Source organism: Heteronotia binoei, chromosome 10, assembly GCF_032191835.1.
Source record: "Heteronotia binoei isolate CCM8104 ecotype False Entrance Well chromosome 10, APGP_CSIRO_Hbin_v1, whole genome shotgun sequence".
Classification (NCBI taxonomy): Eukaryota; Metazoa; Chordata; class Lepidosauria; order Squamata; family Gekkonidae; genus Heteronotia; species Heteronotia binoei.
In genome coordinates, this window is record NC_083232.1 from 14,561,377 (window position 1) to 14,580,128 (window position 18,752).

At 48.6% G+C, this 18,752-nt stretch overlaps 1 protein-coding gene across 1 annotated transcript in view; it reads left to right on the forward strand.

The window, feature by feature from the left end:
* Positions 1-18,752, forward strand: part of LOC132578151 (sodium channel protein type 5 subunit alpha-like) — a 431,998-nt gene that overhangs the window by 250,024 nt on the left and 163,222 nt on the right. The window contains 1 exon segment of the mRNA XM_060248007.1: positions 3,509-3,976. Coding sequence (XP_060103990.1) covers positions 3,509-3,976 — 468 coding nt within the window.

The following is an 18,752-nucleotide window of genomic DNA, read 5'->3' on the forward strand; positions in this document are numbered from 1 at the left end:
TCTGATTCAGAGAGAAGGGAAAGGAAAGGTCCCCTGTGAAAGCTCCAGTTGTTCCTGACCCTGGGGTGACATTGCTTTCACAACGTTTTCACGGCAGACTTTTTACGGCGTGGTTTGCCATTGCCTTCCCCAGTCATCTACACTTTCCCCCCAGCAAGCTGGGTACTCATTTTACCAACCTCGGAAGGATGGAAGGCTGAGTCAACGTGAGCCGGCTACCTGAAACCAGCTGCCGCTGGGATCGAACTCAGGTCGTGAGCAGAGCTTAGGACTGCAGTACTGCAGCTTTAACACTCTGCGGGGTATAAATCTGCAGTCATCTTCTTCTTCAAATTGGATTCCGCTTGCTCTTACTTGAAAACAAATGAGAGAACTCTCCACCAGACCTTCTTGGGGAAGGACAGGGCGTTCTCATCACACTAGATCCCCTTGGGCCGGGATCATCGGAAATCTAGGAGAGTTATCATACCCAATAAGTGCATGCCCATTATATGCTGAGAGAGATAATTGCGGCCATATGAAAGCAGAATGCATTTTTATGTATAAAAAAAGAAAGAAGACCTCCCCTAACCTTAGAATCATTTTTCATTAGCATCATATAGTTAGAATGAATATACCTCATTTGGAGAGAAGGGATATTATTATGATTAGCGGCAGCATTCTCTCACCATATGTCAAGGTTCCCTCAAAGTAGGTCATTTGATTCCCAAGTGGTGGGGTGAATGGAGCATCGCAGGGGGACGATTGTACAGGAGGTTGGGACAATTTACGAGAAAATATATTTTCCTTATCTGCTGTGAAAATATACAAGCAGGGGAGTCGTGTGTGCTCACATAGAGTTGGTAAAGTACTAACAGTTAACAATATTGAAAATTAGGGTTTGTAGAATCTTTCGGGCTCCAGTGCCGTGTTCTACTGGAGAAAGTTTTTCTTCCAGACGTTTCGTTCTCGGCTGCGGAGAACATCCTCAGTGGCGTTGCAGCCGGAGCAGGCGCTCTGACCTTCTTGGCTGCTGTGCATTGAGTGAGGCCAGGGCTGCTGGAGAGCTGCTATTTCTAGGCTGGAGGGGGTGTGATGAAAGGGCCTAGAAATAGCCTAGAAATAGCAGCTCTCCAGCAGCCCTGGCCCCACTCAATGCACAGCAGCCAAGAAGGTCAGAGCGCCTGCTCCGGCTGCAACGCCACTGAGGATGTTCTCCGCAGCCGAGAAAGGAACGACTGGAAGGAAAACTTTCTCCAATAGAACACGGCACTTGAGCCCGAAAGATTCTATAAACCCTAATGATGTTACCAGCCATGAAAACCTGAAATCTTTGATAATATTGAAAATGTTTGCAGGGCCAGCCCTCGACTGTCTGGCACCCTAGACAAGGCTTACTTCTGGTGCCTGCCCTCCCCTGCACTGATAACATCTCTGGGTCACATGACGGGCACCCATTATGGTGCTCCCAGAAGGCAGGCGCCCTAGGCAAATGCCTACTTTGCCTTGTGGCGGGGCCGGCCCTGCATGTTTGGATATGTCTTTGGGTGGTGTGAAAAATTAGGACTTGTATCAACAGAAGTACAGTGTCCAGAACACATGAAGTGATGGTATCACTTTACTCTGCTCTGGTAAGACCACACCTGGAGTATTGTGTTCAGTTTTGGGCACCACATTTTAAGAAGGATATAGGCAAGCTGGAACGGGTCCAGAGGAGGGCGACGAAGATGGTGAGGGGTCTGGAGACCAAGTCCTATGAGGAAAGGTTGAAGGAGCTGGGCATGTTTAGCCTGGAGGGGAGGCGGCTGAGAGGTGATAGGCTCACCATCTTCAAGTACTTGAAGGGCTGTCATATAGAGGATGGTGTGGAATTGTTTTCTGTGGCCCCAGAAGGTAGGACCAGAACCAGTGGGTTGAAATTAAATCAAGAGAGTTTCCGGCTCAACATTAGGAAGAACTTCCTGACTATTAGAGGGGTTCCTCAGTGGAACAGGCTTCCTTGGGAGGTGGTGGGCTCTCCTTCCTTGGAGGTTTTTAAACAGAGGCTAGACGGCCCTCTGACAGCAATGAAGATGCTGTGAATTTAGGGGGAGGTGTTTGTGAGTTTCCTGTATTGTGCAGAGGGTTGGACTAGATGACCCTGGAGTTCCCTTCCAACTCTATGATTCTATGACTTGCAGCCTTGAGAGGAAGCATGTTCCATTGTATTGTTTTTAGAACAAAGCATTGGTCTATATGGACTGTGGCAAGGTTATGTCGACTGTTAGCTGGAATTAATGGATCCAGGCTTCATAACAACTGCATTGCTGGACCAGACAGACGTCCAGCTAGTCCAACAGCTGGTGGTCATGTGAACTTCATGAGTAGGACATGAAGGTGATTGCCTCCATCCCTTGTTGTCTGTCTCCACCTTTGGATGTTGCTTTGTACATTGGTAACTATTGAGATTAACAGGTATTGTTTCAGGAGGGCAGGCAGGTTTGTCTGCAGGAGACGTGCTTGATTCCACTCCAGTTGCACCTTTGAGACCAACAAGGTTTTGGGGGATGAGCTTTCAAGAATAAGAGCTCTCTTCATCAGATATAAGTGGGAATGGAGAACCTTGAGCTCTCATATTCCAGTAAGAAAATGGGATGGGTGTTCCAGAGGATGGCGTCAGGATGCAGGAGTAAAAAGCAAAATGTTACAAGGCTGATTAGTGCAGAGTTGCCAGACTTTGTAATAGCCACATAGAATAAATGTCAGATGTTTGAGAGTCATGACATATGAATGTTAGATGTTTGAGAGCTGGGAGGGAGGGAGGAAGGAAGGAAGGAAGGAAGGAAGGAAGGAAGGAAGGAAGGAAGGAAGGAAGGAAGGAAGGAAGGAAGGAAGGAAGGAAGGAAGGAAAATAGATGGGGAGGGAGAGAGATGTGGAAGAAAGCAACTTTAATTTTAAATGCATTCTCCAACCTACTGGTTGACTTGGAGAAGTGATTTAAAGAGAGAAATGCCTTCTCCAAGCCAGCTGATGGGGTGGGCTTTGAAAGCCACACAATATGTGTGAAAGAGCCACAGTTTGGCCACTTAAGGGCAGAAAATTAGCGTTTGTAGTGAGATAAAAATCCTATGTCCCTATTTAGCCCTGTAGTGGTGCATTGTTCCGAATTTGTGAATGAACTGATCTCCCGTTGTAATCTCCCCTTGAAGCTTCTTTGCTTGAAGTTTGTGACTCTTAGGTGAGCAACAAATGCCCTGGAAGATTAAAATGTTCTCCTGCTGTTTTTTGGGGGTTTTTTAGTGTTCTGATTTTTGATGTCAGGTTTATAGTCATAATGGATATTAGTAGATCCAACCAGCCATGGTGGTGTATAACCTTTTTTTCCCCAAATCCATCTGAACAAGGGGCCCTCGCCACTCTTAATTATAAGCTGCTGGAAGGAGTCTTGCTTACTATCTGCCCTGACCTGTTAATGCAAGCTAACAATTGAAATGAATTGCTCTGAATGTGATTTCTCAGGGTGATGGATACAACTTGACTTCGTTTCAGGTGCTGAACCTGTTCCTTGCCTTGCTGTTGAGCTCGTTCAGTGCCGATAACCTTTCTGCGCCGGACGAGGATGGGGAGATGAACAACCTCCAGCTGGCCTTTGCCCGCATCAACCGAGGGCTCCAGTATGCCAAAAGGGCCATGTGGGACTTCTGCTGCAGCGTCCTTAAGCAGCCCAAGGCGACAGCTGAAAAAAAAGCCATGATGAAACTTGTCGCTCAGAACCCAGCTGTCATTCACAACTGCGTCAGCAACCACACTGCCACGGAGTCTGGCAAGGAAGGAGACACCCACAAGGATAACCCCAGCAACGACAGCACTGAAAGGAAGGAGGAGAACCAGCAAAGGGCTCAAGACCACAACGATGACTTTATGACCAACCCAGACTTGTCCATCTGTGTCCCCATCGCAGTCGGGGAATCCGACATCGAAGATGATGAGCAGAGCACGTTCACGGAAACAGACCAGGTAAGCACTTCCGTCGACGGTGTGCTTTTCCCAGTGGTGACCAATCTATTGGCAAGGACACAGCAGGTCCAAAGTCTTGCGGCATTCTAGTAGGCATGACAATTAATGTGCAGACTACCATGCTTTTCAGTGGAGGTTGCCTCTAGTCTACAAAGTCATGGAGCTGCATCAGTAGAACACAGGAAAGAGAGCGGGAGTGTGAGATAGACAGCAGCAGTGTAGACCCAGGGCTCCATGGTTCAATCACTCAATTGTTCAATCTATGGTAAAGCATCAGGCAGCTTTTTTTTGGCCACTGTGTGGCACAGAGTGTTGGACTGGATGACCATTGGCCTGATCCAACATGGCTTTTCTTATGTTCTTATTAGCTTTGGATCCTGAAGATTCCAGGTTCAGTCCCTGGCATCTCCAGATTTACAAAAGGAAACAAATTCTTGAGGGGGAGAACAACTGAAATTAAACAGGATATCTGAAAATCACAGAGAGGATGACTCTCTAATAGTGGAGGGGGGCTGTCAGCCAACAGTATGAGGTCAGTTCCAGGGAAACCTGGAAGTGATATCATGGCTCTCTAGGAATTGTCTGAAACACTATGGTCAAATCATAGAGTTTTGGCCAGTTCCTAGAGAGATGTGATGTCACTTCCAGGTTTGCTCAGAAGTGACATCAAGCTGTTGCCTCGTAGCCATTTTAAATTTTATTTTTCTTCTTAAGAGCCAACTGGGGGCAGGGAATCCCCTGCTCCCACTGGGGGCCGGGGAGCAGACTTTACCATTCAGAAATGCCTCTTAATGTTAATCTGAAATCTGCCCTCCTGTAACTTAAACCCCTGTTCCAACCTTGTCCTCTGGAGTCACAGAGAATGAGGCCTTGCCCTTTCTATGTGACAGCTGTCCGGGTACTCAGGAAGTGTGATCATGCCTGATAAATGTGTTTAGTGTAGATATAGCTGTCTTAAGTGTCATCGTAGCTACGGTTGCCCTGAAGGCCTTCGTGAAGCAGAGGTGAACCTTTATTCACACTTTGGTTCGGTTGAGGGAGACGTTCTCTCTTGTGAGCCGGATTGCTCTGTCTTGTGGCCGCTTCATGTTTGAGCGTAATTACTGTAAAAACGTGTACCTGGAAATGCAAACTATGCCTGAGGATGAAGTGTCTTCGTTTGAGCAGCCTGGTGTGAGACTTTTTCAAGAGCCTCGGAGATTGAAATGTTATTTGAAGGAGATGTGTGAGGGAAAATAATGACTGCTTCAGGTAGCGTGCTTTGCCAGTAGACAGGGCTTCAAATGAGCTACTAATCTTGTCTCTTGTTTTGACATCTTCATGTGATTTCAGTGGCTCGGGAGAAGTCGGTTGGAGGCTATCCTGTGTGCTGAAAGGGGATATTTTTTCACGGCATTCCTGTTTCTCATTTTGAGGCGCAATAATTGTGTGTGTGTGACTGACAGGCTTGTGAGGGAGGGATGGAGATAAGTATGTGAAACGAGCTGGAGGAAAGACCAGTGAGGGATTCTCTTAACTAGGGCTTTTTTTTGTAGTAGGAACTCCTTTGCATATTAGGCCACACCCCTCTGATGTAGCCAATCCTCCAAGAGCTTGCAGTAGGCCCTGTAAGAAGAGCCCTGTAAGCTCTTGGGGGATTGGCTCCATCGGCGGGGGGAGGGGGGTGGCCTAATGTGCAAAGGAGTTCCAGCTGCAAAAAAAAAGCCTTGCTGTTCACTCTGGATTTTAACAGAAGCCATAGCTTGAGTCGACAGTGGCTGAAGAGCCAGCAATATTGGTGTCTGTTGACTCTTAGAGCCGTTATACTAGCCAAGGCCATCTTCTTCCCCAGAGTCTTGGGCTCTCTCAGTTCCTTTGTTTGTGTCTCAGAATTAGGCTTCCCAATCCCCAGGTCCCAGAGGGGGATCCCCCGGTTTTACAGGCTTCTCCCCTCCCCCAGCCAGCTGGCCAGCGGGGGAAGCCCCGCCCCCACAACCATCATGCACCTCCATGAACAATTCCCATAGGGAATGATGAGGAATTGATGCGCGGGTATCAGGGGCTCTGGGGGGGGGCTGTTTTTTGAGATAGAGGCACCAAATTTTCAGTATAGCATTTAGTGCCTCTCCCCAAAATACCTCCCAAGTTTCAAAAAGATTGGACCAGGGGTCCAATTCTATGAGCCCCCAAAGGTGTCCCTATCCTTCATTATTTCCTATGGAAGGAAGGCATTTAAAAAGATGTGCAGTCCCTTTAAACGTGATGGCCAGAACTCCCTTGAAGTTCAATTATGCTTGTCACACCCTTGCTTTTGGCTCCGCCCCAATGTCTCCTGGCTCCACCCCCAAAGTCCCCAGATATTTCTTGAATTGGACTTGGCAACCCTACTCAGAATATGGGCATAAGAGGCAAAATAGTAGCCTGGACTGGCCTAACCTCTTGAACTCATGAAGCTGCCTTATACTGCATCAGACCCTCGGTCCATCAAAGTCAGTATTGTCTACTCATTCTGGCAGCGGCTCTCCAGGGCCTCAAGCAATGTTCCCTCTAAGCTGCAAAGTCTTGCGAGCAAGAATTCTACTTTGTGAGCCTCTGGTATTAAAGCTGTGAGCTACTGGCATTAAAGTTATGAGCTACTGCATAAATTATTGTGCTCTGGGGTCATCCTTCCTGAGCTAAGACAAAAAGGTGTGAGCTGGAGGCTAAAAATCTGTGAGCTGGCTCATGCTTAGAGGGAACACTGGTCTCAAGCTGATGTTTTTCATGCCTACTTGCCTGGACCCTTTTTAGTTGGATATGCCAGGGATTGAACCCTGGAACCTTCTGCTTACCAAGCAGATGCTCTTCCACTGAGCCGCCATTCCTCCCCAGTGCTTCTAAGCTTAAGCAAGGTTGGCCCTAGTTACGATCTTGGCGGAAGACCAACCAACCCAACCAGGGTTGCTATGCAGAGGAAGTCATAGGCAGTAGGATCTCATTTGCATAGGGTTGCCAAGTCCAATTGGGGGTGGAGCCAGGAGACATTGGGGGCGGAACCAGGAACAAGGGTGTGACAAGCATGCTTGAACTCCGAAGGGAGTTCTGGCCATTTCATTTAAAGGGGCCACGCTCCTTTAAATGCCCTCCCTCCATTTAGAAATAAGAAGGATCGGGGCACCTTCTTTTGAGGCTCATAGAATTGGACCCCTGGTCCAATCTTTTTTTTAAACTTGGGGGGGGGGGGCAGTTAGAGAGGCACCAGATGTTATGCTGAAAATTTGGTGCCTCTGCCTAAAAAAACAGCCTCCCAAGCTGATCCCCGCAATAGATCAATTCTCCATTATACCCTGTGGAAACTGGCCTCCACAGGGTGTAATGGAGTGCCCAGAGGACATTTGCCTCCCCCCCCCCCCGCTTTCTGATATTCCTGAAGCAGGGGGAGGGCCTCCAAATGGGGTGATCCCCTGCCCCCAACAGGGGGTTAGCAACCCTATCACCAGGAGTCCACCGTAACTTGCCAGCACCCAATTAATGAACGGATGAAGCCTTCTTGCTGTCGGCTGGTGTCTCAGCTTGCAATGGAGAGAGCAAGAGTAATGATTACACAGAAGTGGAAACAGTGGCGTGCTGGAAGCCCAATCAGAAGCCTTTTGGGGTTGGCATTAGCCTGCAGTCTGTCATTTTCAGGCTCTTATCTTTGGGGATACATTTGGCCTGACTGTCATGGAAACCCAGTGTATTGCAGAGAAGCGTGTGAGTGCAGTTTTCACAGAAAAGGTTCAGGCCCCACAGCCTTACCCATGTGCCACACATGAGTTTGAGAAGACCATTGGAAGGGGCTGTGGCTCAGTGGAAGACCCCCTGCTTAGCATACAGAACGTCCCCGGTTCAGTCCCCAGTATCTCCAGTCAAAGCAATCAGGAATTACGTGATGGGCGTTGTTTTTTGTTGTTTTTTTAAGCAGGAATGCACAGGAACACAGTTCCAACTGGCTTGGTGTCAGGGGTGTGTGGCCTAATATCCAAATGAGTTCCTGCTGGGCTTTTTCTACAAAAAAAAGCCCTGTGCAAAACAATGGTGAAGTCAGGGATGTGGCCTAATGTACAAATGTAGGCTTGCCAATCCCCAGGTCCCAGCGGGGGTTTTCCGCTTTCCCAGGCTCCTTCCTGCCCCCAGTCAGAGGACCATGTGCCTTTCCACCTCCAGAGGCTTCAGTCTCCAATTGAAAGGCTTCCTCTTGGGATGGGGTGTCTGTGTTACTTGGAAGAAGTTGGCAGCAACTCATAAGTAGAGACGCCAATCCGTCGCTTCAGAGTCGCCAGAAACGGGGGGGGGGGGAGGGGGAGGGAAACGGCTGCTGAGCACTTCATTATTCCCTGTGTGGAGATCGATTCTCATAGGGTATAATGGGGAATTGATCTGGAGGTTTCAGAGGCTCTGGGGGAGCTGTTTTTTGAGGTAGAGGCACCAAATTTTCAGTATAGTATCTAGTGCCTCTCCCCAAAGTGCCCCCCAAGTTTCAAAACGATTGGTCCAGGGGGTCCAATTCTATGAGCCCCCAAAGAAGGTGCCCCTATCCTTCATTATTTCCTATGGAAGGAAGACATTTAAAAAGGTGTGCTTTCCCTTTAAATGTGATGGCCAGAACTCCCTTGGAGTTCAATTATGCTTGTCACACCCTTGTTCCTGGTTCCGCCCCCAATGTCTCCTGGCTCCACCCCCAATTGGACTTGGCAACCCTATGCAAATGAGATCCTACTGGACTTTAAAAAAAAAAAGCCCTGGTGATGGAAAAGACCTCTGCTTGAGACTGCTGGACAGCCAATGCCAGTCTGAGTAGATAATACCAGGGCTTTTTGTTGTTGGAGGAACTCATATTAGGCCACACCCCTCTTATGTAACCAATCCTCCGAGAGCTTATAGGGCTCTAAATACAGGGTCTACTCCAAGCTCTTGGAGGATTGGCTACATCAGGAGTGTGTTGCCTAATATACAAAGGAGTTCCTGCTACAATAAAAAAAAAGCCCTAGACAGTACTGAGTTTGATAGACTGTCTAATTCAGTACAAGGTAGCTTCATGAATCTTTGCGTGTATTACAAACTCCCCATCAGTGATCAGTGAGGAGAACAGCTTCTCCAACCTGATTGTTCTTCTCAGGGATGGAATTCTAGCAGGAGCTCCTTTGCATATTAGGCCACACACCTCTGATGTAGCCAATCCTCCAAGAGCTTACAGGACTCTTAGTACAGGGCCTACTGTAAGCTCCGAGAGGATAGGCTACATCAGGGGGGTGCGGCCTAATATGCAAAGGAGCTCCTGCTAGAATTCCACTCCTGGTTCTTCTGATCATGGTGTTTCTGAGGAGGTTCCATGGAATAGAATCTGAATACTGCTGGTCTGTCTGTTCTGTTGAATTACCATTAATGATGGTGGCTTTATCCTTGGTTTCTTCCATCTGGCATCTGAAGGAAATGAAAGGCTGGGAATCAAACCCCTGACAGGTCTCCTCCTCTCTGGGGACCTCATGAGGAACATTCCAAAAGCTGTGCAGTTTTGATGAAATAAATATGGCCCAATGGCTGTGCATCACTCAAGTTCTAGTCTGCCAAAGCAAGGCAAGCAAATACTAATGTTTTTATAGTAGTCCAGCAGAGATTAAAAAGGTAAAGGAAAGGTCCCCTGTGCAAGCAGCAGTCGTTGCCGACTCTGGGGTGACGTTGCTTTCGCATTTTCACGGCAGACTTTTTACGGGGTGGTTTGCCATTGCCTTCCCCAGTCATCTTCATCTACACTTTCCCCCCAGCAAGCTGGGGACTCCTTTGACCAGCCTCGGAAGGATGGAAGGCTAAGTCAACCTCGAGCCACCTACCTGAAAGCCCAGCTTCCACTGGGATCGAACTCAGGTTGTGAGCAGAGCTTAGGACTGCAGTACTGCAGCTAACACTGCGCCACGGGGCTCTTTTGGGGTGAGAATACCCCCAAATCCCCCCCCACACTTATTATGCCATCCTTGAGCAAATTATATGGCATAATGCTCCTTTAATAAGAGGTGTATTTTTAAAATCAGCTTTCACCCAAGTATGTTATGCGCTTGGTGTTTCTCCCGAAATGTAACTAGTGAACTGTAGGAAGAGGGGGGGAGGGGTGTTTTATGAATTTTTTTGCTTCCTGCAGCCTACCCACCATAGCAGCAATAATTGGGAAGGGGGCTACAAAACGGAGTGGAAATGTTATTCCATTTAGAGGGAAAGCGGGAGACGTGGCTTTTATTTTGATTTCGCTGTGTGGTTGCCGTCACATTAGCATGCTGGAAATGCGTTCCTGATTGCTTGCATCATTTAGTCAGCAAGAAGAAAAACCCTCTTTGAGGAAAAAAAAAAGAAAAAAGGAGAGTAAAGCATCTGCCTGGAAGAGCATCCAACAGCAGCACAACTGAGCAAAATGAGGGGGGAAGGGTTAGGGTTTATGGGGAGGGGGTTAGGATCTCTCGGGCCAGGTCCAGACCGGCAGCTTGGGACACACAGGAAGCATCCCAGATCGGGCTGGCTCAAAATGGAGCAGCGGAAGCCCGTCCACACAGTCCCCCACAAAGTGCCCATAACCTGCCTGGGATGTGCTTCAGCACAGTCAGACGGCTGCCCCACAGCATCCCCGTAGCTTGGTTTGGGTTTCTTTTCCTCCCTTTCATGTACTGGCCGTGCGCAGGCCTCGGATTCAGCGGGAGCTCAAAGGAGCACAGCTCCTGAACCTTTCCGAGAGTTCCACCTTCCCACCTTGTCCATTGAATAACAGGTGTAGCCGCATAACAATCCCTAGATGAGCTCCACCACCTATTTTTGTACAAAATGACCCCTGGTCATGCGCATGCACACCCATGTGCCTATCCGCTTGGAATCAACGTATTTTTAAAGAAGAAAAGTCAGAAGCAGCTAGGGTTGCCAATCCCCAGGTGGGGGCAGGGGATCCCCCGGTTTGGAGGCCCTCCCCCCGCTTCAGGGTCGTCAGAAAGCGGAGGTAGGGGAGGGAAATGTCTGCTGGGAACTCTTATTCCTTATGGAGATTTATTACCATAGAAAATAATGGAGAATTGATCCACGGGTATCTGGGGCTCTGGGGGGGCTGCTTTTTGAGGTAGAGGCACCAAATTTTCAGTACAGCATCTACTGCCTCTCCCCAAAATAGCCCCCAAGTTTCAAAACACTTGGACCAGGGGGTCCAATTCTATGAGCCCCAAAAGGTGCCCCTATCCTTCATTATTTCCTATGGAAGGAAGGCATTGAAAAGGTGTGCCGTCCCTTTAAATGTGATGGCCATAATTGGAGTTCAATTATGCTTGTCACAGCCTTGATCTTGGCTCCACCCCCAAAGTCTCCTGGCTCCACCCCCAAAGTCCCCAGATATTTCTTAAATTGGACTTGGCAACCCTAGAAGCAGCTTGGGGTGGCCTGGCAGGTTCACCCCGCCAGTGCGCCTCACATGCGCGCGCCGCATTAGGACGCCCATTGAGGCGGATGCCGTGCAGCACAGAAATTTGCTACCGCTTCGGAAGCGGTAGCTTTTTGAGTTGTGACTGGGATGCCTAAGAATGGGGCGAGTGCAGGAGTTGGGCAGGAGGCCGATGTTCGCATTTGGATTTGATTTTTAAATCTGTCTGCAAGCCGTCCCTGTGTCGGCTTCAAGTGCCCATCCGGGTCCAGCGTTGCAGAACCTTTCAGGTTCAAAACTGTGGTGTGACCTCATTCGGAACACCATGGGCCGTTCTGGTCTCCATATCTCAAAAAGGACATCGCAGAGCTGAAGAAAAGGGCACAGGAGGGCAACCAAGATATGCCCTCTTGGAACACCTTCTCTAAGGGGAAAGGCTGAAGAGTCTGGGACTTTTCAGTTTATAAACGAGACAACAAAGGGCAAACATTATGGAACAGGGGTGTCAAACATGCGGCCCGGGGGCCGAATCAGGCCCCTGGAGGGTTCCTATCAGGCCGCAGAGCAACTGGCTGTCATCTGCTTCCTTCTCCCTCTCTCTTGTTTCCATCTGTATCTCAGCTGGCTTTGCAAGGCTTGCTCAATCGCACAGGAGCTACAGAGCAAAACCTCTCTTTTCTCCATTGGTTGAGGCTCCTCCCCCTCCTGGTCCCCTGGGGAGGGAGGGAAAGAGCCAGAGCTTCCTTTGCCCGGTTCTCTGGATCCCATGGGAGAGATACAAGGAAAACACCTTTAAGACCAACAAGTGCTAATGTTTTTAAGCATGTTTTATTTTAAGGTGTTTTAAAAAAAATTATTTGTGTTTGTCTGTGTCCTTTAAAAAATTTATATCTCTGCTACCTAATCTTAAATAGGTACACACGTGGCCTGGCCCAACATGACCCAGCCTGACCCGATAAGGTCTCATTTATGTCAGATCCGGCCCTCATAACAAATGAGTTTGACACCCCTGTTATAGAAGTTTATAAAAATTATTCACTTGAGGACTTCCAATGAAGCTGGTGGGTAGTAGATGCAGGACATACCACAGGAAATATCTCTTTACACTATGAATGATTAAAACATGGAATTCCCTGCCAGAGGATGTCGTGATGGCCGCAGGAATGGACAGCTTTAAAAAGGGATTAGTCATCTTCATGGAGGAGAGGTCTATCAATGGCTCCTAGCCATGGCGATTGAAGGAACTGCCATGTTCATAGGCAATCAGCCTCTGAATCCCAGAGCCAGGAGACAACATTAGGGGAAGGCCTCAGCCTCTATGCTTTCTTGTTGGCCCTCCAGAGGAACTGGTTAACCACTTTGTGAGACAGGATGCTGGATTAGATGACCTAGTGATCTAATCCAGCAGGGCTCTTCTGATGTTTTTTATGAAGGCCTCAGCCTCTATGCCCTGTCGCTGGCATCCTAAATTGGGCTGGTTGGTCACTTTGTGAGACAGGATGCTGGCCTAGATGGACTCTCGTGTGCGAAGCAAGGATGTCACCCAGAAGTGATGGTATTGCATTGGACATGTTGCGTGTGTGATGCTCTAGCAATCGGGTAAAAACTTTATGGCGTCATAGAGTTTTTTACCAGATTGCCAGAGCATCACGCATGTGATACCATCACTTCCAGGTGACATCATTACACTGGGCATGTTGTGGCACGCTGAGCTTTTTTGGGGGTGGGGTTCCTCCCCTCAGCGTTTTATGGGGCAGTGGGTTTGGAGGCCCCGAAATTAGGGGAAAGCCCACCCCCAGCAGGAATTTGGGAACCCTACAGCTCTCATTCCCTTTATAATAGCACGTTCCTGAACCGTTCTGTTACAATCTAGCCATCCTATCAGTTTGGGAAATAGATGCAGGCAACCTGATAGAACTGCTTGCAAAACACTCAACTGGATAGGCTTCCCAACCCTCCCGCCCTGGCGGGGGACCCCAGAATTTCCAGCCTCTTCCCCCGCTCCCCAAAAAAATGGAAGCGGGGGGAGGGGGGGAAACGGCGCCAAGGAGCATGGCGAGCCGCCCCATCCCGGAGCGGGCGACGCCGCCGCGCCGCTGCCGCCCCCTCCCCGCTCACTGCAGCTGCTCCTCCGAGATGAGCCCAGGCTGAGCCCATCTCGGAGGAGCAGCCACGGCGAGCGGAGAAGAGGCGGCAGCTGCGCAGCGGCATCGCCCGCCCCGCCTCCAAGGCAAAACCAGAGAAGAGGAGGGCGGAGGCTAGCCGGGAGCATGGCGAGCCACGAATCCGGGCCCTTCTAGGGCCCGGACTCGCGGCTCGCCACGCCCCCGGCCCTCCTCCACCCCCCCCCCTCTGATTCCACCGCAGCTGCTCCTCCAAGATGGGCCCAGCCTGAGCCCATCTCGGAGGAGCAGCCACGGCGAGCGAGCGGAGAAGAGGCGGCAGCTGCGCGGCGGCGTCGCCCGCTCCGAGACGGGGCGGCTCGCTACGCTCCCCGGCGCCGTTTCCCCCCCTCCCCCTAGCTCCACCCCAGTGTCTCCTGGTTCCACCCCCAAAGTCCCCAGATATTTCTGGAGTTGGACTTGGCAACCCTACAACTGGATCACTCATAAAGCAGCAGAGCACGCATAGCTCCAGACTTGTGCTTGGTTGCCGTCTGGGACAGTGGCAGTCATGGAACGTAGGAGCTACAACATGCAGCTTAGCTCATATATCATCCTGTCTGCAAACTTCTTCCAAAGACAAGGGCGGGTTTCAGATGGATCTGCTCCCTCATTGGGTCGCCTAATTCACACGTGTTTTCAGTGGCACACTGGTGGGGCTTCTACTGCTGCGGCTTGCACTTCAGCACAGACATTAAAGCGTCAAGACCACAAGTTCCCTGGCGCTCATGAAGGCTGCTTGACTGTATGATTTGCTGCTTGCCCCTTTGAATTGTACAGAGGTGGCAGAGGCTGATCTTTGACTTCTAAGAATGTCTGTGAGTACGTTGCGGGCTTTGAGAAGAGATTTGAAGGATGTGCGTATGAGAGAGAGGGAAAGTGAGACACACCCACAAAGAGAGAGAGAGATGGCATCACATAAGAATTCTGGGAGGATGTTCCAGGTAGAAAGGGAAGCCAGAGAGAATTCTTAATTAATGCAAGGTGCATATATTTAGTGCACCCAGGCAGCTGATCTGAATACTAAATTGGAAGTGTGTAGCAACCACAGAAAAACAAGGATTTCCGTCGAGGTTTCCCCCCCATTCTGTACCACCCAGTTCCGTTGTTGTTTTCAGGCACAACAGCAAAGGTGGCATGGTCCAGGGTTTTTTCCTTTTAAGACCTTCCCCAGGAGGCTGAAAAACACACGGTTTGCCCCCTTTTGATGATCTCTGTTTCTTTCCTAATTTTGCCCTTTTGATGTTCTCTGTTTCTTTCCTAATTTTGCCCTTTTGATGTTCTCTGTTTGTTTCCTAGCTGGCGACTTTTGATTAACTCTATTTGTTTATAGTGTTAAAAGATGCGTAGGGATCGCAATCCAAAATTGAACATATATTCTGCAGACCTTGCTGTTGTTTTTTCTAAGCGGCAGGTGCTTCATCTCTGATTGATCCTGTCTGCTAATTTATTCCCCCCCCACACACACACTATCAAAAAGAGAAGCAACACAACAACAGCAACAACAAAAACAAAAACAAAAAAACCCAAACCTCTAATTGGTTGCTCAGTCAAATAGTTACTACTATGTTTGCCACCTCCAATTTAATAATAATAACTGAATACGTTGGGGGTGGAACCTGAGGAGGGTGGGGATTGCAGAGGGGAGGGTTTAGTGGGGTATAATGCCCTAGAGTAGGGGTGTCAAACATGCAGTTTGGAGGCCAAATTAGGCCCCCGGAGGGCTCTTATCAGGCCCCCGAGCAACTGGCTGTCATCTGCTTCCTTCTCCCTCTTTCTTAATTCCTTCTGCATCACATTTTGCTTTGCAAGGCTTGCTCAATCGCACAGGAGCTACAGAGCAAAACCTCTATTTTCTCCATTGGCTGAGGCTCCTCCTCCTCCTAGTGCCCTGGGGAAGGAAGGAAAGAGCCAGAGCTTTCTTTGCCCAGTTCCCTGGATCCCATGGGAGAAATACAAAGTATGTATCTTGAAGACCAATGATTGCTAACGTTTTAAGCATGTTTTAAGTTTTTAAAAAATACCGTATATGTGTTTGTCTGAGTTCTTCATAAAATTTATATCTCTGCTACCTAATCTTAAATAGGTACACACCTGACCCGGCCCAACATGGCTCGGCCCAACCCGACATGGCCTGGCCCAACAAGGTCTCATTTATGTCAGATCCGGCCCTCATAACAAATGAGTTTGACATCCCTGCCCTAGAGTCCACCTTGCAAAGTGGTCGTTTGCTCAAGGAGAACTGATCTCTGTCACCTGGCAATCAGTTGTGATAGCAGGAGATCTCCAGCCACTACCTGAAGAAGAAGAAGATATTGGATTTATATCCCGCCCTCCACTCCGAAGAGTCTCAGAGCGGCTCATAATCTCCTTTACCTCCCCCCCCCCAACAGACACCCTGTGAGGTAGATGAAGATATTGGATTTATATCCTGCCCTCCACTCCAAAGAGTCTCAGAGCGGCTCACAATCTCCTTTCCCTTCCTCCCCCACAACAGACACCCTGTGAGGTAGATGAAGATATTGGATTTATATCCCGCCCTCCACTCTGAAGAGTCTCAGAGCGGCTCACAATCTCCTTTACTTCCCCCCCCCCCACAACAGACACCCTGTGAGGTAGATGAAGATATTGGATTTATATCCCGCCCTCCACTCCGAAGAGTCTCAGAGCGGCTCACAATCTCCTTTCCCTTCCTCCTCCACAACAGACACCCTGTGAGGTGGGTGGGGCTGGAGAGGGCCCTCACAGCAGCTGCCCTTTCAAGGACAACCTCTGCCAGAGCTATGGCTGACCCAAGGCAATTCCAGCAGCTGCAAGTGGAGGAGTGGGGAATCAAACCCGGTTCTCCCAGATAAGAGTCCGCGCACTTAACCACTACACCAACCTGGAGGTTGTACAACACACCAAGAGAATCACGGTAACAATAGACAGAACAAATAAGGCACAAAGCCTACCGCGAAAACCAGCTTCCGTCTCAAAGTAAACAAATTCAACAGAGAAAAGCATAAACATATATTGATTTCAAAAGCAACCATGACATTTGGTTCTTAGTACAAAAGGGAACGTATCCACCAAGAGTCCACTCTTTCCTGTAGCAAACGATCCATTCATTCCTTGGAGTCCCGGTGCAGTGATAGGAAGAAATTGCTAAAAGGAATTTTTGCAGCTTGAAGAAGCTCAGGCGAAACAAGGGTTCCAGTACGACCTTGTCTTCTCAAGGTTTGGATTATTGGCTGCATCCATTAATAGACATTGATCTTTCATATCACTGCACCGGAACTCCAAGGAATGAACGGATCGTTTGCTACAGGAAAGAGTGGACTCTTGGTGTATACGTTCCCTTTTGTACTCAGGACCAAATGTCATGGTTGCTTTTGAAATCCATATATGTTTATGCTTTTCTATGTTGAATTTATTTATTTTGAGACGGAAGCTGGTTTTCGCGGTAGGCTTTGTGCCTTATTTGTTCTGACTACCTGGAGGTTGGCAACCCCAGTTATTACCGATAATGCTTCACTGTTCCCTTTGAAAAGTTCACCAGCTCTTGGTTTCCCCTAGAATAGCTGCATCCGCTGCAAAGAGACCCTTTTCAAGGCTTAGGAAGGGTTGCTTTTTTCCCTTTTGTTTAATAAGATATTGCTAATTGGATACAAAAAGAGCCTCGTTGCGCAGAGTGGTAAAGCTGCAGTACTGCAGTCCTAAGCTCTGCTCACGACCTGAGTTCGATCCTGGCGGAAGCTGGGTTCAAGTAGCTGGCTCCAGGTTGACTCAGCCTTCCATCCTTCTGAGGTCAGTAAAATGAGTACCCAGCTTGCTGGGTGGGGGGGGGGGAGTGTAGATGACTGGGGAAGGCAATGGCAAACCATCCCATAAAAAAATCTGCCGTGAAAGCGACGTCACCCCAGAGTCGGAAACAACTGGTGCTTGCACAGGGGACTACCTTTACCTTTTTTTAATTGGATACAATCTGTATAATATACAGTAAACAGCTTGCATTTTGACCATCTCTAGACTTTTTTTTTTAAGCCTTTACATCCTTGTTGCTATTGCTCATGGGCAAGAAGCTTGGGCCCTGACTTAGATACCTCAGGCAAGTCTAATCTTGTCAGATCTTGGAAGCTAAGCAGGGGTTGACCTGGGTTGCTGTTTGGATGGGAGACCACTAAGGAAGCCCACGCTGCTTTGCCGACATAGGTATTGGCAAACCACCTCTTGCTGTGAAAACCCCACAAGGTTGCTGTAAGTCAGCTATGACTTGACAGCAAAGGAAGGAAGGAAGGAAGATGAGTTTGGAGAAATTCTTTGTTGGCTGATCAGCTCCACAAACACTCAAGTGCATTGATGGTTAGTCAACATGCCCACTTGCCAGGTCCAACTCAGAAAATATATGGGAATTTTGGGAGTGGATCCAGGAGACCTTGGGGGTGGAGCCAGGAGACTTTCCCATTCCCTAAAATAAATAAATAAAAACACAGCAGTGCAGTTCCCGTCTTCATTTCCTTGTTCCCCAGCAGCTGCTCCCACTAACTTTCACTGTTATGTATGTGGACTCAAGGGAAGTCTTTGGATGTTTCCACCTGGCTCATTGGAGCCATACGGACCGAGCTTGGGGACTTGGGAACACAGGGCTGCAGGATTCAAATCCCTGCAGCCCAGGACCAATCACAAGCCCCCACCGGTTTGAATGACCCAATAATGTGCTTGCGCGGGAATCCAGAGATGTATATAAGTTTGACCCGTGGGCCCTAACGCCAATCTTGTAATGTGACCTTACACTATGTCACTCCTATTAAAGAGCTTGTTATCACTTACGCTGAGACTCTGCCACTATATTATACTCACAAAGCAGCTGGAATAAACACAGTTAGCAGGCACACACTTTTGTGATCTCACTAAGGCAAATTGCCCAAGTTGCAGACTTCTTCAGACTAACAGGAAAACTAAAGAACAGCCTAGGGGGTGGAGTTTTCCTCCAAACAGAGGGACTGAGAGCACCATGGCTCTGTTTGCTTGCCCCGCCTCCCTGCAGCTTTCCTGATGAGATTTAAAGGCACACACACATTATTTATTTATTGTTGTTGTTGTTATTTATTACTTTAGTCTTCTATCCCTCCCTCTCCGCAAGTGGACTCAGGGCGGCTGACAGTCAATTAAAAACATTTACAATTGCAATTTAAAATGATAAAATAGCAATTAAAATACATGTTAAGGTGCTGTTCAACTTCAGTAT